Below are 25,580 nucleotides of genomic sequence, written 5' to 3'. Positions count from 1 at the left end.
CCCTGTATGTCTGCTCCTCTGTGTTGTTCCCTGTATGTCTGTCCCTCTGTGTTGTTCCCTGTATGTCTGTTCCTCTGTTGTCCCCTGTATGTCTGCTCCTCTGTGTTGTTCCCTGTATGTCTGTGTTGTTCCCTGTATGTCTGTGTTGTTCCCTGTATGTCTGTGTTGTTCCCTTTATGTCTGTGTTGTTCCCTTTATGTCTGTGTTTTTCCCTGTATGTCTACTCCTGTGTTGTTCCCTGTATGTCTACTCCTCTGTGTTGTTCCCTGTATGTCTGTGTTGTTCCCTGTATGTCTGTGTTGTTCCCTGTATGTCTACTCCTCTGTGTTGTTCCCTGTATGTCTGTGTTGTTCCCTGTATGTCTGTGTTGTTCCCTGTATGTCTGTCCCTCTGTGTTGTTCCCTGTATGTCTGCTCCTCTGTGTTGTTCCCTGTATGTCTCCTCCTCTGTGTTGTTCCCTGTATGTCTGCTCCTCTGTGTTGTTCCCTGTATGTCTCCTCCTCTGTGTTGTTCCCAGTATGTCTACTCCTCTGTGTTGTTCCCTGTATGACTGTGTTGTTCCCTGTATGTCTGTCCCTCTGTGTTGTTCCCTGTATGTCTCCTCCTCTGTGTTGTTCCCAGTATGTCTGCTCCTCTGTGTTGTTCCCAGTATGTCTCCTCCTCTGTGTTGTTCCCTGTATGTCTCCTCCTCTGTGTTGTTCCCTGTATGTCTGCTCCTCTGTGTTGTTCCCTGTATGTCTCCTCCTGTGTTGTTCCCTGTATGTCTGCTCCTGTGTTGTTCCCTGTATGTCTGCTCCTCTGTGTTGTTCCCTGTATGTCTGCTCCTCTGTGTTGTTCCCTGTATGTCTGCTCCTCTGTGTTGTTCCCTGTATGTCTGCTCCTCTGTGTTGTTCCCTGTATGTCTGCTCCTCTGTGTTGTTCCCAGTATGTCTCCTCCTCTGTGTTGTTCCCAGTATGTCTACTCCTCTGTGTTGTTCCCTGTATGTCTGCTCCTCTGTGTTGTTCCCTGTATGTCTGCTCCTCTGTGTTGTTCCCTGTATGTCTGCTCCTCTGTGTTGTTCCCTGTATGTCTGCTCCTCTGTGTTGTTCCCTGTATGTCTGCTCCTCTGTGTTGTTCCCAGTATGTCTACTCCTCTGTGTTGTTCCCTGTATGTCTGTGTTGTTCCCTGTGTCTGTCCCTCTGTGTTGTTCCCTGTATGTCTCCTCCTCTGTGTTGTTCCCAGTATGTCTGCTCCTCTGTGTTGTTCCCAGTATGTCTCCTCCTCTGTGTTGTTCCCTGTATGTCTCCTCCTCTGTGTTGTTCCCTGTATGTCTCCTCCTCTGTGTTGTTCCCTGTATGTCTCCTCCTGTGTTGTTCCCTGTATGTCTGCTCCTCTGTGTTGTTCCCTGTATGTCTCCTCCTCTGTGTTGTTCCCAGTATGTCTACTCCTCTGTGTTGTTCCCTGTATGTCTGTGTTGTTCCCTGTGTCTGTCCCTCTGTGTTGTTCCCTGTATGTCTCCTCCTCTGTGTTGTTCCCTGTATGTCTGTGTTGTTCCCTGTGTCTGTCCCTCTGTGTTGTTCCCTGTATGTCTGCTCCTCTGTGTTGTTCCCAGTATGTCTCCTCCTCTGTGTTGTTCCCTGTATGTCTCCTCCTCTGTGTTGTTCCCTGTATGTCTGCTCCTCTGTGTTGTTCCCTGTATGTCTGCTCCTCTGTGTTGTTCCCTGTATGTCTCCTCCTCTGTGTTGTTCCCAGTATGTCTACTCCTCTGTGTTGTTCCCTGTATGTCTGTGTTGTTCCCTGTGTCTGTCCCTCTGTGTTGTTCCCTGTATGTCTCCTCCTCTGTGTTGTTCCCTGTATGTCTGTGTTGTTCCCTGTGTCTGTCCCTCTGTGTTGTTCCCTGTATGTCTGCTCCTCTGTGTTGTTCCCAGTATGTCTCCTCCTCTGTGTTGTTCCCTGTATGTCTCCTCCTCTGTGTTGTTCCCTGTATGTCTGCTCCTCTGTGTTGTTCCCTGTATGTCTGTCCCTCTGTGTTGTTCCCTGTATGTCTGTCCCTCTGTGTTGTTCCCTGTATGTCTGTGTTGTTCCCAGTATTGTTTGTCGTGTTTATGTCCAGACGCTGTTCCTGTTCCATGTCCGTCTGTATTAAATGGTTGATTCCCTGTACCTACGTTGGGCCGCAGAATTACAAACTTCAGCTAACTTTAGCAACGCTAGCTACAAATCTATGTAAGTGATGGGGGGGATCACGTTTTTGGTAAAGGCCGAATCACCTTTAAGTATAATCAAACCAAATATGAGTTGATTTCAGGTGATTTGGACAGTATTTTTTTAGTGGTCATGAACCGTCAAAATTGTGTTTTTCATAAAATGGTATATTTCGTGCTCACATGCACCCATCACTTCCATAGATGTTTAGTTGTAAAATAGTGAACGACTTCCTTTAAATGATCGTTAAAATTACCATTTGCAATAATGGATGAGTCAGAAACACGAGTCATGTTTAGTGTGATTTAATGTAATACAGGATAGCCTTAGGTATTATTTTGTACACAAAAGAAAAAAAAGTCATATCCAAATTAAATGTAACATCTTGATGCTTCTCTTTTTCTCAACTGTATTCTATTGAAGGTTTTTACTGTATTCTATTGAAGGTTTTTACTGTATTCTATTGAAGGTTTTTACTGTATTCTATTGAAGGTTTTTACTGTATTCTATTTAAGGTTTTTACTGTATTCTATTGAAGGTTTTTTACTGTATTCTATTTAAGGTTTACTGTATTCTATTGAAGGTTTACTGTATTCTATTGAAGGTTTACTGTATTCTATTGAAGGTTTACTGTATTCTATTGAAGGTTTACTGTATTCTATTGAAGGTTTTTTACTGTATTCTATTGAAGGTTTTTTACTGTATTCTATTGAAGGTTTTTTACTGTATTCTACTGAAGTATTTGACTGTGTATTTCTCCCTCTAGAGTCTCTAGACCATAGAAGAAGAGGTACGAGTCATGAAACATGGGTAAACACAGTTTGACCAAGTTACTCAGTACTGTAGCAGTTTGACCAAGTTACTCAGTACTGTAGCAGTCAAAAGACAGCAATATCAGCTAGATTAACATTCGTTTGAATCAAATACTGTTCAGGAGGACAAAAAAAGTATATATATATATATATATATATCCAGTAATATAAAAGCAAAGTTCTAAGTTAAAATACAGGCGTTACAATAAACAAGAAATTGAAATATTAAAACTACACTATCAATATACAGCAGATTATGATGCTGTGTAACAACAGTACACCATGGCAATCAGGTCTATAAAATAAAGCTAGAAGACACTCAAATATATGGCAGGAGCTGTAAGATAAAAACACCAAAAGCATAAGAATATGGAATACAGTACAAATTATCCTGAAATCCAGACCTGTTTTATGCCAACATTCCACAAGGAGTAGAATGTTAGTACAAACAGACTGGTACCCAGGCTACAAAATAATTCTGTGTACAAAACAAAAAATCAAAGAAAAATGTGGTAATATATAGAATGCATGACACTTCCAAATCACGGCAAACATTGGGCAATCAACTACAGATGTAGTCTCTTAATTTGATCACTCTTTTGTTGCTGAGAATTTTCCTGCAAATGAAAAACGTTTTAAAAATGCTTCTAAAGTTTGTCATTTCCACTTTGAAATTTCAGACTCAAGTTGCCCTAACGAAAAAATGTATCAACCCCCCAACGGAAAAAAAAAAATCATTAATTATAATCCACATAATCACATTTCCTGTGATTGGTCACTCTAAAAATCACAATAGATCACATGAGATGTCATGGACTCATCTTAATATTAGACTCATTTTGATGTCTGGAAACAGTCAGACACTCATGTAAATCTAACAATGTATTTAGAAACAGCAGATTGCCCCTTTAAAAAAAATCAACCGTAAAGAAAACAAATACATTTTGAACTAGTGTTTTAAACACTTGAAAAGTTGAAATATATTTTCCGTGCAGCTAACTAGAGGCTATGGGTTAACTGAATAGTTAATGTAGTGCATTATTAAATGCATTATCAAGTAACAATGCAGTCATCAAATAAAATAATAAAAAATTGGCGATACAGAATTCTGTTCAACTGAAGAATAAATATAATCTATTCTTGAGTACGGGTTTGATTTTCATATTAGACAACATGAAAATGTGAAAAGAAAGTAGCAGCAGGTAAAATGTTGAGAATCTATTTTAAACTAAAAATATTGATTCACAGTTCCATTGTAATAACATGTGCAAACAATCAGACAAATACATTAAGGGAATTGTTACGTTTAGTCATGAACACGGGTACATTATCTGAAATGAACATCGTACATTATCTGAAATGAACATCGTACATTATCTGAAATGAACATCGTACATTATCTGAAATGAACATCATTCATGAACACTGGTCCATTATCTGAAATGAACATCATTCATGAACACTGGTCCATTATCTGAAATGAACATCGTACATTATCTGAAATGAACATCATTCATGAACACTGGTCCATTATCTGAAATGAACATCATTCATGAACACTGGTCCATTATCTGAAATGAACATCATTCATGAACACTGGTCCATTATCTGAAATGAACATCATTCATGAACACTGGTACATTATCTGAAATGAACATCATTCATGAACACGGGTACATTATCTGAAATGAACATCATTCATGAACACTGGTCCATTATCTGAAATGAACATCATTCATGAACACTGGTACATTATCTGAAATGAACATCATTCATGAACACGGGTACATTATCTGAAATGAACATCATTCATGAACACGGGTACATTATCTGAAATGAACATTCATGAACATGGGTACATTATCTGAAATGAACATCATTCATGAACACTGGTCCATTATCTGACATGAACATCATTCATGAACACTGGTACATTATCTGAAATGAACATTGTACATTATCTGAAATGAACATCGTACATTATCTGAAATGAACATCGTACATTATCTGAAATGAACATCATTCATGAACACTGGTCCATTATCTGACATGAACATCATTCATGAACACTGGTCCATTATCTGAAATGAACATCATTCATGAACACTGGTCCATTATCTGAAATGAACATCATTCATGAACACTGGTCCATTATCTGAAATGAACATCATTCATGAACACTAGTACATTATCTGAAATGAACGTCATTCATGAACACTGGTACATTATCTGAAATGAACATCGTACATTATCTGAAATGAACATCGTACATTATCTGAAATGAACATCGTACATTATCTGAAATGAACATCGTACATTATCTGAAATGAACATCATTCATGAACACTGGTCCATTATCTGACATGAACATCATTCATGAACACTGGTCCATTATCTGACATGAACATCATTCATGAACACTGGTCCATTATCTGAAATGAACATCATTCATGAACACTGGTACATTATCTGAAATGAACATCGTACATTATCTGAAATGAACATCGTACATTATCTGAAATGAACATCATTCATGAACACTGGTCCATTATCTGACATGAACATCATTCATGAACACTGGTCCATTATCTGAAATGAACATCATTCATGAACACTGGTCCATTATCTGAAATTATCATTTATGAACACTGGTACATTATCTGAAATGAACATCATTCATGAACACTGGTCCATTATCTGAAATGAACATCATCCATGAACACTGGTCCATTATCTGAAATGAACATCATTCATGAACACTGGTCCATTATCTGAAATGAACATCATTCATGAACACTGGTCCATTATCTGAAATGAACATCCATCATTCATGAACACTGGTACATTATCTGAAATGAACATCGTACATTATCTGAAATGAACATCATTCATGAACACTGGTACATTATCCGAAATGAACATCCATCATTCATGAACACTAGTCCATTATCTGAAATGAACATCCATCATTCATGAACACTGGTACATTATCTGAAATGAACATCATTCATGAACACTGGTACATTATCTGAAATGAACATCATTCATGAACACTGGTACATTATCTGAAATGAACATCGTACATTATCTGAAATGAACATCGTACATTATCTGAAATGAACATCGTACATTATCTGAAATGAACATCGTACATTATCTGAAATGAACATCGTACATTATCTGAAATGAACATCGTACATTATCTGAAATGAACATCGTACATTATCTGAAATGAACATCCATCATCATTCATAAGACAAAAGCAGACAAAAGCAATACTTCAGCTTCGTCCCTATTCTCTATAATAGCGCACTACCTTTTGACCAGAGCCCATAGGGGCTCATAGGGCTGTGGTCAAAAGTAGAGAGCACGGACTACATGGAGGATAGCGTGGGATACTACACACACGACTGCTTTCTTTACCATGCCGCTCTGCAGGCGTGTCAAACTACATACACCATTTGACACTTGAGTAAATTGAGCCGAGAGACAAAATGACTTGTGCAATCAATTTTATAATAATGATAAGTTTTGAAATTAGTTAAACCCACACTGGGTGTTTGCTACTTGAAGGAATTTTAACTTTTACTATGAGCTCTCGGACATAAAGTGTACTGATGAGGAATAAACAATAAAACCCTTATTGATCACTTCTGGTAAATTGGGCTTTTCATTTCTTTCAATACTGTAAAAAAAAAAAATGGCACCAATCAATTACTCAATAACCAATAGGTCAACTGAGGAAGCCTAAATCGAAAGGGTATATAATATCTATATATTAATGTTGTGCATTGTATAGGTAGGCTACAATAGCTAACTAACAAACAATTTCATGTAGCATGCGGCAAAATTTAAATGAATAAGTGTTTGAATTGTATTTTTTATATATAATTATATATATATAAAAGTGGTTGGGTCGATTCCCATTCACACACATTTATCTATTCAATCTTATTCAGATCATTTGTTGTTGACAAATTAAAGAACTTGAATTGGGCTGTACAGGTCCTGTTTGTGAGGAAATAATTGTGGTTCTTTTGAAAATCAGGTGCTGGTGGTAGCTCACCAACTCACAGGACACAGGACTCACAACCCCCCTCTCTGTTGAATGAATGAATGAATGGTGTAGGAATACATTTAACCCCTTAAACCTTCCTCAGATTTCCTCTGGGGGAAAAAATAATAAATCCCAATATATTATATCAGCTTGCAACAAGGCCTATAGTACAGTCTGTTCAATCCCATTGCACCAGGGATATATGGTTATGTACTCCCATCTAGTGGCAGCAACTTGTATTGCATCCTCTGAACATTTCTATTCCCACAGAGGATAAAACAACAAGAAGGTGATTGGACAGATCATACTGTTGAAGGTAACAATTAAAAAAGGCCATGGGAGGGACTCTCAAAAGAGTGACTGACAAGTGGCACCATGAAGTCTGGGACAAAACAGACAGAGGCATCCTGTCATCTCCATTCCACTGCGTCAGGTCTACGTCGTAGTGCACTCAGCACAGCTGCATGGCCAGAATACAGTTCAGGGTGGTGTTCAATAGGCATTCAACTTGGGAAGGAAAACGTCCCGAAAAACAGAGGGTAGGCGGAAGGTACTGAGCTACATCTGTCCGATAAGAACCCCCCCCCCCCCCACCCTCGTTGGTGTTGGTGTTGTGCCCTTATGAACAGGAATGAACACGACCCAGCACTCTAGAATCTGACCTAGTTAGTGCTGCAGCAACCTAGGTAGCTGATGGTTTTCCCCTCTCCTGGCATAGCGTTAGCTGTGTCATTGTTGTCCAGCGTGTTCTGTTTGGCATCGCGGATCAGCTCGCAGGCCAGATCCAGAAAGAGCTTCTCCACGTTATCAGACTCCTTCGCGGACGTCTCCAGATAAAGCATGCTCTGGGAGTTCGCAAACTCTTCAGCTCTCTGCCTCATGACTTCCCTCTTCTCCACTAGGTCGATCTTATTGCCTGGGAGGGGGGGTGAAAGGAGAAAGAGAAGGTCGATCTTATTGCCTGGGAGGGGGGGGTGAAAGGAAAAAGAGAAGGTTGATCTTATTGCCTGGGAGGGAGGGGGGGTGAAAGGAAAAAGAGAAGGTCGATCTTATTGCCTGGGAGGGGAGGGGGGGGTGAAAGGAAAAAGAGAAGGTCGATCTTATTGCCTGGGAGGGGAGGGGGGGGGTGAAAGGAAAAAGAGAAGGGAAATATGCGTCTGTGTGACTGTAAACTTCAATGACATTGAATGAAATACACTGGAAGAGAATGGACCTTTAATATTGACCGTCAGCCATAGTGTCTAGTGTACAGGCTGATTCTTACGGTGTGACCTCTCATCGCTGACATTAAGCATCAACGACACGGTTGGATCTTTTTTCACAACTTCTGTTCTTTGCCCCAAAAAACAAAAACACAACGTTCCAAAAAGGGAGTTATCTATTTTAAATATTTCCGGTAGCAGATAGGATGGAAACGTCCAATGTTTATTTGTATGTTTTTTATTAACCTTTATTTAACCTTTATTAACCTTTATTTAACCTTTATTTAACCTTTATTTAACCTTTATTTAACTAGGCAAGTCAGTTAAGAACTAATGTTTTATTTTACAATGACGGCATATCCCGGCCAAACCCTCCCCAAACCCTCCCCAAACCCGGACGACGCTGGACGCCGCCCTATGGGACACCTGATCACGGCCGGTTGTGATACAGCCCGGGGTCCCTATGGGACTCCTGATCACGGCCGGTTGTGATACAGCCTGGGGCCCCTATGGGACACCTGATCACGGCCGGTTGTGATACAGCCTGGGGCCCCTATGGGACTCCTGATCACGGCCGGTTGTGATACAGCCTGGGGCCCCTATGGGACTCCTGATCACGGCCGGTTGGATACAGCCCGGGGTCCTATGGGACTCCTGATCACGGCCGGTTGTGATACAGCCCGGGGTCCCTATGGGACTCCTGATCACGGCCGGTTGTGATACAGCCAGGGGTCCTATGAGACTCCTGATCACGGCCGGTTGTGATACAGCCCGGGGTCCTATGGGACTCCTGATCACGGCCGGTTGTGATACAGCCCGGGGGCCCTATGGGACTCCTGATCACGGCCTGTTGTGATACAGCCCGGGGCCCAATAACAACATACATTTTATACATTTTCTATGAAGCTTTTCACTCTGATAAAATCCCTTCCCAAATTCTAGAGTGGAGGCATGGTAACCTAACCCTGTGGAACAATTGCATCTAATATTAGCTTGTTATCCATTGTCTGATAAAACTACAGAAATGAGTTACCGGTAAGTACGTCTTTAAGACCCTACCCTGATAAGCCAATAGCACATTTAAAGATGCCATCTACTTTTAATACCAAATAACTTTTTGATTTCCTACGTTGATCTAGTCCTTGGACTGATGACCATAGCTTTTGTATTTTTTATTTTTTATTTTACCTTTATTTAACCAGGCAAGTCAGTTAAGAACAAATTCTTATTTTCAATGACGGCTTAGGAACAGTGGGTTAACTGCCTGTTCAGGGGCAGAACGACAGATTTGTACCTTGTCAGCTCGGGGGTTTGAACTTGCAACCTTTCGGTTACTAGTCCAACGGTCAAACCGTATGGGCTTGACCTTTAACCTGAGGGATATTGACATCAATGTGATGTAATGCGACGCACTGCTTTTGGTCCACAACGAGCTCTGGTCAAACATAGTGCACTTTCTAGGCAATAGGATGTCATTTAGTACACACTTTAGTACAGTATGTGAATGCTATCTCACCGACTAAAATAGTGACCACGGTGGTGTTGGCATACTGCTCAATCTCCCTCAGCCATTCTGGAAGGCACCGGAAGGAGTCCTCACACGTGATGTCATAGGTGAGGATGAGTGCGTTGGCACTCCGGTAGTAACTCTGGGTGATGGAACGGAAACGCTCCTGGCCTGCTGTGTCCCAGATCTGCAGCTGGATGAAAATATAAAAAAAGTGTTCAAATCACATTATGCTCTTTATCCAGAGCTCCTTAGTCCGGGCATTCATTCGTCTACCGTTTGATTCAGACAACCACACGTCACAGGCAACGTTGAGCTAAGGTTTGTTCTTCGATTCTCATGATGCGAGCCAAAATCTAGCGTTGAAAAAAATAATACGGTCGCACATTAAAACTACATGATAAACCTTTTACAGCAGGGATCGTCAACTAGATTCCCTTTTAGAGCAGGGATCGTCAACTAGTTCCCTTTTAGAGCAGGGATCGTCGACTAGATTCCTTTTAGAGCAGGGATCGTCAACTAGATTCCTTTTAGAGCAGGGATCGTCAACTAGATTCCTTTTAGAGCAGGGATCGTCAACTAGATTCCTTTACAGCAGGGATCGTCAACTAGATTCCTTTACAGCAGGGATCGTCAACTAGATTCCTTTACAGCAGGGATCGTCAACTAGATTCCTTTTAGAGCAGGGATCGTCAACTAGATTCCTTTACAGCAGGGATCGTCAACTAGATTCCTTTACAGCAGGGATCGTCAACTAGATTCCTTTTAGAGCAGGGATCGTCAACTAGATTCCTTTACAGCAGGGATCGTCAACTAGATTCCTTTACAGCAGGGATCGTCAACTAGATTCCTTTTAGAGCAGGGATCGTCAACTAGTTCCCTTTTAGAGCAGGGATCGTCAACTAGATTCCTTTTAGAGCAGGGATCGTCAACTAGTTCCCTTTTAGAGCAGGGATCGTCAACTAGTTCCCTTTTAGAGCAGGGATCGTCAACTAGATTCCTTTACATCAGGGATCGTCAACTAGATTCCTTTTAGAGCAGGGATCGTCAACTAGATTCCTTTACAGCAGGGATCGTCAACTAGATTCCTTTTAGAGCAGGGATCGTCAACTAGATTCCTTTACATCGGGGATCGTCAACTAGATTCCTTTTAGAGCAGGGATCGTCAACTAGTTCCCTTTACAGCAGGGATCGTCAACTAGATTCCTTTACAGCAGGGATCGTCAACTAGATTCCTTTTAGAGCAGGGATCGTCAACTAGTTCCCTTTTAGAGCAGGGATCGTCAACTAGATTCCTTTTAGAGCAGGGATCGTCAACTAGTTCCCTTTTAGAGCAGGGATCGTCAACTAGTTCCCTTTTAGAGCAGGGATCGTCAACTAGATTCCTTTACAGCAGGGATCGTCAACTAGATTCCTTTTAGAGCAGGGATCGTCAACTAGATTCCTTTACATCGGGGATCGTCAACTAGATTCCTTTTAGAGCAGGGATCGTCAACTAGTTCCCTTTTAGAGCAGGGATCGTCAACTAGTTCCCTTTTAGAGCAGGGATCGTCAACTAGATTCCTTTTAGAGCAGGGATCGTCAACTAGATTCCTTTTAGAGCAGGGATCGTCAACTAGATTCCTTTACAGCAGGGATCGTCAACTAGATTCCTTTACAGCAGGGATCGTCAACTAGATTCCTTTTAGAGCAGGGATCGTCAACTAGATTCCTTTTAGAGCAGGGATCGTCAACTAGATTCCTTTTAGAGCAGGGATCGTCAACTAGTTCCCTTTTAGAGCAGGGATCGTCAACTAGATTCCTTTTAGAGCAGGGATCGTCAACTAGTTCCCTTTTAGAGCAGGGATCGTCAACTAGTTCCCTTTTAGAGCAGGGATCGTCAACTAGATTCCTTTACATCAGGGATCGTCAACTAGATTCCTTTTAGAGCAGGGATCGTCAACTAGATTCCTTTACAGCAGGGATCGTCAACTAGATTCCTTTACAGCAGGGATCGTCAACTAGATTCCTTTTAGAGCAGGGATCGTCAACTAGATTCCTTTACAGCAGGGATCGTCAACTAGATTCCTTTACAGCAGGGATCGTCAACTAGATTCCTTTACAGCAGGGATCGTCAACTAGATTCCTTTTAGAGCAGGGATCGTCAACTAGATTCCTTTACAGCAGGGATCGTCAACTAGATTCCTTTACAGCAGGGATCGTCAACTAGATTCCTTTAGAGCAGGGATCGTCAACTAGATTCCTTTACAGCAGGGATCGTCAACTAGATTCCTTTTAGAGCAGGGATCGTCAACTAGATTCCTTTACAGCAGGGATCGTCAACTAGATTCCTTTTAGAGCAGGGATCGTCAACTAGATTCCTTTTAGAGCAGGGATCGTCAACTAGATTCCTTTTAGAGCAGGGATCGTCAACTAGATTCCTTTTAGAGCAGGGATCGTCAACTAGATTCCTTTACAGCAGGGATCGTCAACTAGATTCCTTTACAGCAGGGATCGTCAACTAGATTCCTTTACAGCAGGGATCGTCAACTAGATTCCTTTACAGCAGGGATCGTCAACTAGATTCCTTTACAGCAGGGATCGTCAACTAGATTCCTTTACAGCAGGGATCGTCAATTAGATTCCTTTTAGAGCAGGGATCGTCAACTAGTTCCCTTTTAGAGCAGGGATCGTCAACTAGTTCCCTTTTAGAGCAGGGATCGTCAACTAGATTCCTTTTAGAGCAGGGATCGTCAACTAGATTCCTTTTAGAGCAGGGATCCTCAACTAGATTCCTTTTAGAGCAGGGATCGTCAACTAGTTCCCTTTTAGAGCAGGGATCGTCAACTAGATTCCTTTTAGAGCAGGGATCGTCAACTAGTTCCCTTTTAGAGCAGGGATCGTCAACTAGTTCCCTTTTAGAGCAGGGATCGTCAACTAGATTCCTTTACATCAGGGATCGTCAACTAGATTCCTTTTAGAGCAGGGATCGTCAACTAGATTCCTTTACAGCAGGGATCGTCAACTAGATTCCTTTTAGAGCAGGGATCGTCAACTAGATTCCTTTACATCGGGGATCGTCAACTAGATTCCTTTACATCAGGGATCGTCAACTAGATTCCTTTTAGAGCAGGGATCGTCAACTAGATTCCTTTACAGCAGGGATCGTCAACTAGATTCCTTTACAGCAGGGATCGTCAACTAGATTCCTTTACAGCAGGGATCGTCAATTAGATTCCTTTACAGCAGGGATCGTCAATTAGATTCCTTTTAGAGCAGGGATCGTCAACTAGATTCCTTTTAGAGCAGGGATCGTCAACTAGATTCCTTTACAGCAGGGATCGTCAACTAGATTCCTTTACAGCAGGGATCGTCAACTAGATTCCTTTTAGAGCAGGGATCGTCAACTAGATTCCTTTTAGAGCAGGGATCGTCAACTAGATTCCTTTACAGCAGGGATCGTCAACTAGATTCCTTTACAGCAGGGATCGTCAACTAGATTCCTTTACAGCAGGGATCGTCAATTAGATTCCTTTACAGCAGGGATCGTCAATTAGATTCCTTTTAGAGCAGGGATTGTCAACTAGATTCCTTTTAGAGCAGGGATCGTCAACTAGATTCCTTTACAGCAGGGATCGTCAACTAGATTCCTTTACAGCAGGGATCGTCAACTAGATTCCTTTTAAGCAGGGATCGTCAACTAGATTCCTTTTAGAGCAGGGATCGTCAACTAGATTCCTTTTAGAGCAGGGATCGTCAACTAGATTCCTTTTAGAGCAGGGATCGTCAACTAGATTCCTTTTAGAGCAGGGATCGTCAACTAGATTCCTTTTAGAGCAGGGATCGTCAACTAGTTCCCTTTTAGAGCAGGGATCGTCAACTAGTTCCCTTTTAGAGCAGGGATCGTCAACTAGTTCCCTTTTAGAGCAGGGATCGTCAACTAGTTCCCTTTTAGAGCAGGGATCGTCAACTAGTTCCCTTTTAGAGCAGGGATCGTCAACTAGATTCCTTTTAGAGCAGGGATCGTCAACTAGTTCCCTTTTAGAGCAGGGATCGTCAACTAGTTCCCTTTTAGAGCAGGGATCGTCAACTAGTTCCCTTTTAGAGCAGGGATCGTCAACTAGATTCCTTTACATCGGGGATCGTCAACTAGATTCCTTTACAGCAGGGATCGTCAACTAGATTCCTTTACAGCAGGGATCGTCAACTAGATTCCTTTACATCAGGGATTGTCAACTAGATTCCTTTACAGCAGGGATCGTCAACTAGATTCCTTTACATCAGGGATTGTCAACTAGATTCCTTTTAGAGCAGGGATCACAATGAAAATTACAGGCCTCTCATCTTTTTAAGTGGGAGAACTTGCACAATTGGTGGCTGACTAAATACTTTTTGCCCCACTGTATCTCTCCATTCTGCATGAGAATACTTTGAACCAGTTTTCCAAAATGAAAATCACTTGGGAGCTAAGTTGCTGTTTATTTTTTTATTTTTTTTACAGTCTCAGACAACTTTGGGGGGGGGGGCCAAATAAAATCACCCGCGGGTCAAATTCGGCCCATGGGACGCCAGTTGGGCAACCCTGCTTTATAAAACTCTAAAGTAATTGTACATGAAGTGTGATTTGACAGACCTTTACTTTTTCCCCTTTGATCTCCACAGTCTTGATCATGAAGTCAACTCCTATGGTAGCCCCTTGTCCAGGGGGGAAAAGGCCCTGGGAAACGGACCGAAAAATTACTGAATTTAAAATAATTGTTTTTTCACAACTCACTGATGAGACTGATGTATGATTACGATACTAACCTGAGTGAAGTGTCGGACTAGGCAGGTTTGGTGTATGATTACGATACTAATCTGAGTGAAGTGTCGGACTAGGCAGGTTTGGTGTATGATTACGATACTAACCTGAGTGAACCATCTGACCAGGCAGGTTTGGTGTATGATTACGATACTAACCTGAGTGAAGCGTCGGACTAGGCAGGTTTTCCCAACACCAGCATTTCCTATTAGTACAATTTTGAACAGGTAGTCATAATCTTCCATGCTCATCCTAAACTGTTGATGAAAAGAGAGAGAGAGAGAAAGGGTGGGGGAGAGAGAGAGAGTGGGGGGAGAGAGAGAGAGTGGGGGGAGAGAGTGAGAGAGAGAGAAGGAAAGAGAGAGAGAGTGAGGGGAGAGAGTGAGAGAGAGAGAATGAAAGAGAGAGAGAGAGAAAGAGAGAGAAAGGGTGGGGGGAAAGAGAAAGAAAGGGTGTGGGGGAGTGAGTGAGAAAAGGGGGAGAGAGAGAGAAAGGGTGGGGGGGAGAGAGTGAGAAAGAGAGAAAGGGTGGGGGGAGAGAGAGAAAGAGAGAGAGAGAAAGGGTGGGGGGGAGAGAGTGAGAAAGAGAGAGAAAGTGTGGGGGGAGAGAGTGAGAAAGAGAGAGAGAAAGTGTGGGGGGAGAGAGTGAGAAAGAGAGAGAGAAAGGGTGGGGGGAGAGAGTGAGAAAGAGAGAGAAAGGGTGGGGGGAGAGTGAGAGAGAAAGGGTGGGGGAGAGAGAGTGAGAAAGAGAGAGAGTGAGAAAGAGAGAGAGAGAGAAAGGGTGGGGGGGAGAGAGTGAGAAAGAGAGAGAGAGAGAGAGAGAGAGAGAGAAAGGGTGGGGGGAGAGAGTGAGAAGAGAGAGAGAGAGAGAGAGAAAGGGTGGGGGGAGAGAGAGAGAAAGATAGAGAGAGAGAGAAAGGGTGGGGGGAGAGAGTGAGAAAGAGAGAGAAATCAATGGATTGAATAACATAATATTCTAGGTCATTCTGCAGAGGTAAACAACAACGTGTGGACGCCCTAATACAAATACTGACCTTGCATTAAAAAAAATCTTTAGAAACCTCCTGTTTGGCTACACTGCCTCTTCCTACCGGTTCCTTGAGCATAGCTTAGATAACGTCACCGATATTTTGCATAGCATAAGCGCACAATACAGAATTTAAGTAAAGGTCTATTCCCAAAAGGAGGTGTTGAGTAGTTCTGCATTTCATCAACAGCGACAATAGCTGCTCTTGAAGCTTTTGAGGTTCTACAAGTGAAACAAAACAACTGTTGACATTTAACATCTGACAGTAAGTGTTGAGTTCCAAATGCTGCCTTTTATGCATCACATCAAAAGAGCCATTGTGTTTCCCTGAAGCACATTCAGTGTTTTTCCTCTTGAAGGATCCAAGATGTTGCTATGGCAGGGCCTAGTGTGCATGTGTCTTTATGGACTGGTTGCCAGGGGCTAATGGTGTGAGTTGGGAAGACTGCAAGGAGAAGTCCACACACACAGAGAGAGGGAGAGAGAACGAGGGAGGGAGAGAGAGAGAGAGAGGGAGAGAGAGAGAGAGAGAGAGAGAGAACAATCCAAGCCATCAACCCCTTCAGCTAGCCACTAGTTACTATCAAATTACAGCCTCGTAACATATGCATTGGAAATAGTACGCTATATTTTATCCTAATACTGTAATAGCCTAGCTATGTTTTAAATATCATACAGTGGTTTCTGCTATGAAGTAGGCCTATCATGTGGCATGCAAACCTGGAAAGGAAAAGAGAAATTACATGATGCAGCTAGATTTAAGTGATGGCCTAGTTACTTTCACGGGTTTCAAATGCAATCTCTCGCTAACGTTATTAGCAAGTTACTGATACCAAACCAAATGTATTGACCGTCCATAACCGAAAGAGCCCTGGCTAAGGCCCCCCAGCCACCCCCATTCACAATTACATGAACAAAACATGTCCTATTACCATTGTTCTAGTCTACCTGTCTATAACATTTATATATTATTAACATTTGATTACAACAACACAAAATAATAATCCAATCCGTATCCGGGGGGAAAAAAACAAAGGCTAACGGCTTATTATTTCTCTCAGAATAACAAGACTATAATATTTTTCCAGGGAGGGTATGCATCCGTGGCTAAAGCTGCAGCATATGTTAACTGGCTGGGTGCATTGATTTAGCTAGCTAGCTAGCTGGTCAGCAACCTCTCTTGTTAATAACTTATTAACATATCGCTCACCTAAACTGGGGGGAAAAATGCATCTTTTGTAGTTGTTATCTAGTAGCTACAAACTAAGATCTGATCTATATTTTTTTTAAAGCAAACAAGCTAATTACATAGCATGCGATGGTTTCCCCTCCCAGAAAACAGCTAACGTACGTCAGCTAGCCTTTTAGCTAGGTACCTAGCTAGTTCAGTCGCTAGCAAAGATGCCAATTGGTTAGCTAAATAATCGTGACATTTTAAAATACTAACTACACTTACCACAAACGTGGGGATATTCCCCCGACTTTCAAAGTATTTCGATATGCATTCAGTCTGCTTAGCAAAATCTGCAACAGGGCTTTTTCCACCAACAGTGTTTGTTCCCTCAGCCTCAGCAACAGCAGTAGGGTTTTCAGTAGTTACCACAGCCACAAATTCAAAATGGGTAATATGCTAAAACATGTGCTTCATTTAAGGTTAGGGTTAAGCATAAGGTTATCATGGTGGTTAAGGTTAGATTTAAAATCACATTTTATGAAGACATGTTTGATTTATTTTTAATATTGCATAAACTGTAGTCTCTCTTGGCTACTATGGTAGCGAGCAGGGATCGTCAACTAGATTCCTTTACAGCAGGGATCGTCAACTAGATTCCTTTTAGAGCAGGGATCGTCAACTAGATTCCTTTAGGAACAGTGGGTTAACTGCCTGTTCAGGGGCAGAACGACAGATTTGTACCTTGTCAGCTCGGGGGTTTGAACTTGCAACCTTTCGGTTACTAGTATGGTATGCACTGTTTATTGCGTATTTGTTTCCTGACCAGCCATTGAATTAATACAAAGTACAGGAGGGATATGATGATGATGATGATGATGATGATGATGATGTAGTAGGGAGTCATCAACCAGGGTAACTACATTATTACAGAATGACCACTGCTGTTCATTGATTATTTATTGCCATTCGTATCTATCGATTTATCCTGCTACTGATCACTATTACTCCCCCACACTCACCACACATACCCTCCTACTGTTTATTATCTATCCTGTTGCCTAGTGTATTTACCCCTACCTCTATGTACATATCTACCTCAATGACATTTACATTTTTAGTCATTTAGAAAACACTGTTATCCAGAGCGACTTACAGTAGGTGAGACAACCACATATCACAGGCAAAGTAATTACATTACAAGTAATTACAGTAGCTATCAGCAAGGTCTGAACTATTAAAGTGTAAATGTTAGTTCACGAGGTGGGTGGGGGGGGGATTATTTAAGATACTCCTTGAAGAGGTAGGGGTTTCAGATGTTTTCGAAAGATGGGCAAGGACTCTGCCGTCCTACCTTCAGGGGGAGGCTGGTTCCACCATGGAGGTGCCAGGACAGAGAAGAGCTTGGACTGGGCTGAGCGAGAGCAGCCACCCCCCCCCCCCCTCTAAGGGTGGGAGGGCCATGGGAAGGTTGGACGACAGGTGAGTTGCAGTGTTGCAGGGGTTTGATGGCACAAGCAGGGTGCCTAGCCAACAGCAAGCTGCAAGTAGTCCAAACAGGAGATGACAAGCGCCACTTCCTGTATGAGGAAGGGTCGTACTCTACAGATGTTGTAGAGCATGAACCTGCAGGAGCGAGTCACTGCTTTGATGTTTATAGAGGACAACAGGGTGTTGACCAGGGTCACGTCAAGGTTCTTTGCACAACCGGGATGGATATGTCTTGGAGCGGCGCAGGCCTTCCCAAAGAGGAAGAGCAGCTCTGCCTTGTCGAGGTTGATCTTGAGGTGGTGGGCCGACATCCAAGCTGAGATATCTGCCAGGCACGCAGAGATGTGTGTCGCCACCTAGGCGTCAGAAGGGGGAAGGAGAAAAGTACAGTGCATTCAGAAAGTATTCAGACCACTTCACTTTTCCCACATTTTTTACTTGACAGCCTCCTCGTCTGCCACCTCCATGCTTCACCATAGGGATGCTGCCACCTCCATGCTTCACTGTAGGGATGCTGCCACCTCCATGCTTCACTGTAGGGATGATGCCAGGTTTCCTCAAGACGTGACACTTGGCATTCAGGCCAAAGAGTTCGATCTTGGTTTCATTGGACCAGGGAATCTTGTTTCTCATGGTCTGAGAGTCCTTTAGGTGCCTTTTGGAAAATTCCAAGCGGGCTGTCAGGTGCCTTTTACTGAGGAGTGGCTTCCGTCTGGCCACTCTACCTTGATGCACTGTCAACTGTGGGACCTTATATAGACAGGTGACAGCCTTTCCAAATGTTTATTTATTTTATTTCACCTTTATTTAACCAGGTAGACAAGTTGAGAACACCTTTATTTAACCAGGTAGACAAGTTGAGAACACCTTTATTTAACCAGGTAGACAAGTTGAGAACACCTTTATTTAACCAGGTAGACAAGTTGAGAACACCTTTATTTAACCAGGTAGACAAGTTGAGAACAAGTTCTCATTTACAATTGCGACCTGGCCAAGATAAAGCAAAGCAGTTCGACAGATACAACGACACAGAGTTACACATGGAGTACAACAAACATACAGTCAATAATACAGTATAAACAAGTCTATATACAATGTGAGCAAATGAGGTGAGATAAGGGAGGTAAAGGCAAAAAAAGGCCATGGTGGCAAAGTAAATACAATATAGCAAGTAAAACACTGGAATGGTAGATTTGCAGTGGAAGAAATGTGCAAAGGAGCAAAATAAATAAATAAATACAGTAGAGAAAGAGGTAGTTGTTTGGGCTAAATTATAGGTGGCTATGTACAGGTGCTGTAATCTGTGAGCTGCTCTGACAGTTGGTGCTTAAAGCTAGTGAGGGAGATAAGTGTTTCCAGTTTCAGAGATTTTTGTAGTTCGTTCCAGTCATTGGCAGCAGAGAACTAGAAGGAGAGGCGGCCAAAGAAATAATTGGTTTTGGGGGTGACCAGAGAGATATACCTGCTGGAGCACGTGCTACAGGTGGGTGATGCTATGGTGACCAGCGAGCTGAGATTAGGGGGGACTTTACCTAGCAGGGTCTTGTAGATGACATGGAGCCAGTGGGTTTGGCGACGAGTATGAAGTGAGGGCCAGCCAACGAGAGCGTACAGGTCGCAATGGTGTGTAGTATATGGGGCTTTGGTGACAAAACGGATTGCACTGTGATAGACTGCATCCAATTTGTTGAGTAGGGTATTGGAGGCTATTTTGTAAATGACATCGCCGAAGTCGAGGATTGGTAGGATGGTCAGTTTTACAAGGGTATGTTTGACAGCATGAGTGAAGGATGCTTTGTTGCGAAATAGGAAGCCAATTCTAGATTTAACTATGGATTGGAGATGTTTGATGTGGGTCTGGAAGGAGAGTTTACAGTCTAACCAGACACCTAGGTATTTGTAGTTGTCCACTTATTCTAAGTCAGAGCCGTCCAGAGTAGTGATGTTGGACAGGCGAGCAGGTGCAGGCAGCGATCGGTTGAAGAGCATGCATTTAGTTTTACTTGTATTTAAGAGCAATTGGAGGCCACGGAAGGATAGTTTTTTGGCATTGAAGCTTGCCTGGAGGGTTGTCCAATCAATTGAATTTACCACAAGTGGACTCCAATCAAGTTGTAGATACATCTCAAGGATGATCAATGGGAATAGGATGCACCTGAGCTCAATTTCGAGTCTCATAGCAAAGGGTCTGAATACTTATGTAAATAAGGTAATTCAGTTTTTTATTGAATCAATTTTAGAATACGGCAGTAACGTAACAAAATGTGGAAATAGGGAAGGGGTCTGAATACTTTATGAATGCACTGTATCTACCTCAGTGCTCCAAAAACATGCTTTTTATTGCAAAATATTCCCAACCATCAACTAGATCAAGTTTTATTTGTCACATGCACAAGTACAAATGTTTAACTTGCAAGAGCTACCCAACAGTGCAGTCCTATAAGACATAGGACAGGAAGCTATATACAGTGTCAGGGCCAATTGAAATGTAGTCAACTTTAGAGAGTTGGGGCAAAATTATTATATTAATAAAAAGTGTTTTAATTTGATGAAAATAAACCATGCAAATATGGTTGACTATAATACAAGGAATTTTGTGAACTGGAAAAGAGAAGAATCAGATTTTGGGGGCGGAACCAGGTATTTTGGTTCCTTGACGGAGTGGTTTCACGGTTACACTGAACAGCAAAATAATATGCCCTTGGTTTCCTCTGTGAGGTGAAGCGCCAGCAGGCTAGTCAATAAAGTACATTTATAATAATTGTTTGGATCAGTGTATTTTCCCGACATGGGGCTCCCAGATGAGGCGAAGGCCCTTCCACCTCCGGGAATAATCAACCGAAACTCGGTCTGGCTCGGTGTTATCGGCTGGTGCTCTGCGATGCTACAGAATGCCCTCAACCGCAGGCCGCCCATGAAATCAGGTAGAGTCGGCTAGCACACTTTAGCATGAGTCGGCTAGCACACTTTAGCACTAGCCGCTCAACAAGATCACCGTAACTAGCTGTTAGCTCGCTAGTTGGATCTCAACCCAGAGCCAAGTCAAACCATTTTAATATCATAGGCTATATAATAGCTAGTTGTTTTAATTATCAAACAAATGTAACGATTTAACGTTAAGTTAGTTAGCTAACAGCTGGCTACAAACACCATACTGTAACTGGTAGTTAGCTTGACAGCTGGCTACAAACACCAGAACACTGCTTGCCAACTTTTATTCTTAACAACAACAAAAAAATCACTGTCTTCTGTAAATTAATGTTCAAGAAGGTAACGTTACATTATAATACACTGCAGTATGGAACATATATTTTCTAGTCTGCAATAATAACTGGGATCTATGAAATGTGTCCATTTTCAGTTGACTGACAGCATATCAGTCATGGGGTTTGGTATAATTTGTTAAAGGTTCCAACATGAATCTGTTTTTCAAAAACTTCACGTAAATAATAAGGTTATACCAACAAACACATACAAAGTTGTATAGTGGCAGAATAAGATACCGGGTAGGGAGTGGTCTATTTTTACAAATGTTTCACTCCCCACGTTTATTCCCGTTTATTCTGGTAGCCTATCGACAAAAACATTTAAGAGAAAGCTACATGGTGAGTTGCTACACTGTTCTGCAGCTAGTTAGCTAGGTGAATTGATCATGTTATTTTGTATATGTTGTTTGACAATCTTTACCAAGTTTTTGGAACAGATTCCTGTTTTTATTTTTACCTTTTATTTTACTAGGCAAGTCAGTTAAGAACAAATTCTTATTTTCAATGACCGCCTAGGAACAGTGGGTTAACTGCCTGTTCAGGGGCAGAACGACAGATTTGTACCTTGTCAGCTCGGGGGTTTGAACTTGCAACCTTTCGGTTACTAGTCCAACGCTCTAACCACTAGGCTACGTTCCACAAATTATACCCACCCTCAGTCATGTCAGGATGTCTTATAGCGTCGATTCAACCATTACAAATTAAAATAGGCTTTATAGGTATTTTAATAATATAGAAATGACACTTTACCAGGATGATCAAGGCTAACACTAGCTACAGATTGTAACACCAGAATGGGATTTAACCCCCCCAAATTGATATCTATTATATTGGAAGTTACAGGTCTGCCAAATAAAAATTAAAAAACATCAGGGATTTTCAACCAGCCAGGTATTGACAATACCATCTACGTTCTCAATTTGTGGGAACTGCAGTCTCATAAAATGACTGTTGTAACGGTTCTGACTTGAGGTTATTATTTATAGGGGTGCCAGGTAGGTTGTGCCTACCAGAGAAAACATTGGTTCCTCCTTTTAGTTTGGGTGGGAATGAGTCCCATCTGGTCCGTCAAGTCTACACCAATACAAAGGACTCATGTAAAAGTCAGGATGGAAATAAACTTTTCATAAACCCTTGAAACATTGGAAAGAACTTCAAAATTAGCAACATCAATGATTACACACACATATATAATAATATCACAGAGTTCTGGTTCCTCCAGAAATGTCCTGTACCTCGGGCCTAAAAAGAGTCCAGCCCGGTAAAGGAGTTCAGGGAACTCAAGTGACTTCTGTCACGCAATGTTTGTCCGTTCATTCCGTGTAGCGTAAACCCAGTATTAAACATACAATCAATATAACAATTATTTTACCACAGAACTTTAAAGCGTATCAACTCTTACTAAGTCCTCAACTACAACTAACTACATAAATCACAGTATACATCACATCAAAACAAATGAAATACCGTATACAAAAAGGTGGTGGTCAGTCAGACAATCCAATCCGCCAATAGATCTCCAGCGGAGAAAGGCCACGAAGAACGGTAGGGTGTAGTCCACGGACCAAAGAGTGGATCCGATCCTGTGTAAACTCTCTTCGGCTACAAAACACACGTTTAATGGCTACAAAACAAACGGAATAGAGAAGCTTCGGGAACTGAGGGTTGAACACATCCTCATTCACGTCTCCATCACAACCCCACTTTTGCGCAGCTGATGCTGGCTATTTAATTGGGAATTAAAGGGAAAGCGCCCTATTGGAAGGAGAAGCACTGAGACAGTTCAGAAAAATTCAGGGCCGTCACACTGTGTACAGTTGCAGGAGGTCCAGTTTGAATTTAGAACAATCTCTGTTATTAAAATGTTTTTTTTTCTCCATGAATTAATCCAACAGTGTGTACGTTGCCTTCTTGTCTATTTAAAATATTCTCTCATTGATCGAGACCGGTGAGTGTCATGATATGCGACAGGTGGATCCACCTGTCTCGATCAATGGCCTGTATTGGCCTGTATCGATCAACACACCTGTATTTGTCATTGTCTTTCAGGTATTCACCGGCAAGCCTTGCTGGCATCCATTGGTTGGTTCATTGGTTACCATGTCACCAAACACGAGAACTACACATACGCTAGATTGGACCGAGACATGAACGAATACGTCCGACTCCACCCAGAGAACTTTTCAGACAAAGGTAAATGGATTGGACTGATGTCCACATAGAAAGACCTCTGTGTTCAAGACAAGTCAATCACTAGGCTAGATTCTAGCAACAACACCCCCATAGCTTCATAATGTTCTCATGGACCATCAGAAAAATGACACAGGACTGTTTCTTCTAGTCACAAACCAGGCTGGCTGTGACCCCAAAGAAATACCATCCTGCACCAAATGTTACGTCATTGGCACATCAACCCAGCTTGTTTCACAAAACTCGGGCAACTAACTGATATGTACATATGTCAGTCATTTTTATTCAATATTTAATCAAGTGTTTTTTGTTGTTGTGGTGTGTGTGTTAATCTCCACAGAGAAGAAGACATTTGCTGAGATTGTGGAGCCTTTTCACCCAATTCGCTGAGTGTAGGAGGCTGGCTGAAGGAGAAGAGAGAACACTTTACCATCTGTCTCTGTAGTCCCTAGTTGGTGTTATTGCAATCACCCATGATATTATGTAAAACCCTGAAGAGTCTTGTATATAATAAAACAAAATCCTACTCAAATAAATGTGTTCTTGTTTACACAGAATATTATTCCTCCAATAAGGTATTGTCATTATGTTTCAGATAATAGTATTATCGCCTGTTGTTCATGGATAGAGAATAGCATTATGTACTTATTCAATGTGACAGTTACCTTGGACGCCCAGGCTTTGATCACCAAGTCGAGCTGAAAGCTTGTGACAGGTTGCAGGCCTGGGCAATTCCAGTCCTCTGGGGAGAGGGGTGGGGGGGTCTGATTGGTATGACACTTCCCATCCCTAGTAAACATGTAGCTGATTTAAACTAATTGCATCTTTAAATGAAGATCATGAGGACACAATTCTGAGCTGTTTACAATTCACACGTAATTAAATGTCAGAATCATTATCTGCTATGTTAGTCTTGATGAATGCATAATGGGGAAGTAGATCAGCTAACAAACATCCTGTAGCTGCTCTGTTATTTTCTTTTACTCCCATCACTAAAGTGTCTTGGACATTTAAAGACAAAAACAACAGACATGCAGAAGTCAGTTTCGACAAAAGCACCTTTTATTCAATTTTACACACGACTTGGTGTTATTGACAGCTTGACAGTTGTAAATCTTATGTTCAAGCCCCAAAATGTATTGCTTGTTTTATCGATGGGGTTAACCTGAGTCGTCTTATTCTAATTCATTATTCTGATGATGTCCATGTACTTGGTTGTGACGCCCTGGGACTTCTTGGTGAGGTTTCCCATGACAGAGAAAAGTCCCCTGAGGTGGAAGTGGAACAAGGCCTCTGGATCAGCCTCCAGCATGGGCTCCAGGGTCTTATTCTGGGCCAGGTAGGTCTGGTTCTTGGCCTTGCGGTCGTCCAGCGTGACCAGACCACTCTCCACTGTGTTCCTGACAGCCTTCAGCATCAGGTAGTAGTCATACAGGTCTTTACGGGAGCTTCCGGCTGCAGAGTGACAGTCCTGGAAACAGTCGTCGTCAGAGTCTGAGTCTGACTCCACATCTCGGAGGAGGCTGGGGAGGAGGACAGTCTGTTCCATGTTGTGAACTGCAGCGCTGTAGTGCCTCAGAGCCAGGAGCAGGCAACCCCGGTTCAGCTTGGTGTTGGTCTCGGCAGACTGCATGGCAGAGGTTCCAGGTGGATGGATGGTTCTGGTAAAGATGGCTTTTTCCTGGGCTGTTGGTGATCAGGTGGTGGGGATGGGGCTGGAAGCCTGAATGCAGTGCAAGGAGCTGAGGGGGAGTATTGGGGCTTTATAGGCTACGATAAGCCTACCTGAGGTGGGCCGGGCTGGTCGACTGTAGTTATGCAATAGGATGGGGTGATCCTTTGAGGGACATTGTGGCTGTAATGTTGAACCGAGGACAATAGGTCAACTGTAG

General features: G+C 42.2%; 3 protein-coding genes across 3 annotated transcripts; 1 reads left to right on the top strand and 2 right to left on the bottom strand.

Moving 5' to 3' along the window:
- Window positions 1-2,475: 2,475 nt before the first annotated feature.
- Window positions 2,476-17,156, bottom strand: rab30 (RAB30, member RAS oncogene family). The gene is made up of 5 exons (XM_031791301.1): window positions 17,027-17,156; window positions 14,703-14,801; window positions 14,377-14,460; window positions 9,774-9,957; window positions 2,476-7,971 (listed from the first exon to the last, which is right to left on the bottom strand). Exons 2-5 carry the CDS (start codon window positions 14,793-14,795, stop codon window positions 7,718-7,720), a joined length of 615 nt encoding a protein of 204 aa, XP_031647161.1. The 5' UTR covers window positions 14,796-14,801; window positions 17,027-17,156; the 3' UTR covers window positions 2,476-7,717.
- Window positions 17,157-20,879: 3,723 nt separating this feature from the next.
- On the top strand, window positions 20,880-24,237 carry ndufc2 (NADH:ubiquinone oxidoreductase subunit C2). Its single transcript, XM_020471220.2, has 3 exons — window positions 20,880-21,156; window positions 23,548-23,691; window positions 24,029-24,237. Exons 1-3 carry the CDS (start codon window positions 21,021-21,023, stop codon window positions 24,076-24,078), a joined length of 330 nt encoding a protein of 109 aa, XP_020326809.1. The 5' UTR covers window positions 20,880-21,020; the 3' UTR covers window positions 24,079-24,237.
- A 491-nt stretch (window positions 24,238-24,728) lies between these two features.
- thrsp (thyroid hormone responsive) lies at window positions 24,729-25,458 on the bottom strand. The gene has a single exon (XM_020471219.1). It carries the CDS (start codon window positions 25,319-25,321, stop codon window positions 24,869-24,871), a length of 453 nt encoding a protein of 150 aa, XP_020326808.1. The 5' UTR covers window positions 25,322-25,458; the 3' UTR covers window positions 24,729-24,868.
- Between the last annotated feature and the right edge of the window lie 122 nt (window positions 25,459-25,580).

Source organism: Oncorhynchus kisutch, linkage group LG15, assembly GCF_002021735.2.
Source record: "Oncorhynchus kisutch isolate 150728-3 linkage group LG15, Okis_V2, whole genome shotgun sequence".
Classification (NCBI taxonomy): Eukaryota; Metazoa; Chordata; class Actinopteri; order Salmoniformes; family Salmonidae; genus Oncorhynchus; species Oncorhynchus kisutch.
Note: the sequence above shows the minus strand (reverse complement) of the source record. Positions and strands in the feature narration are given on the sequence as shown.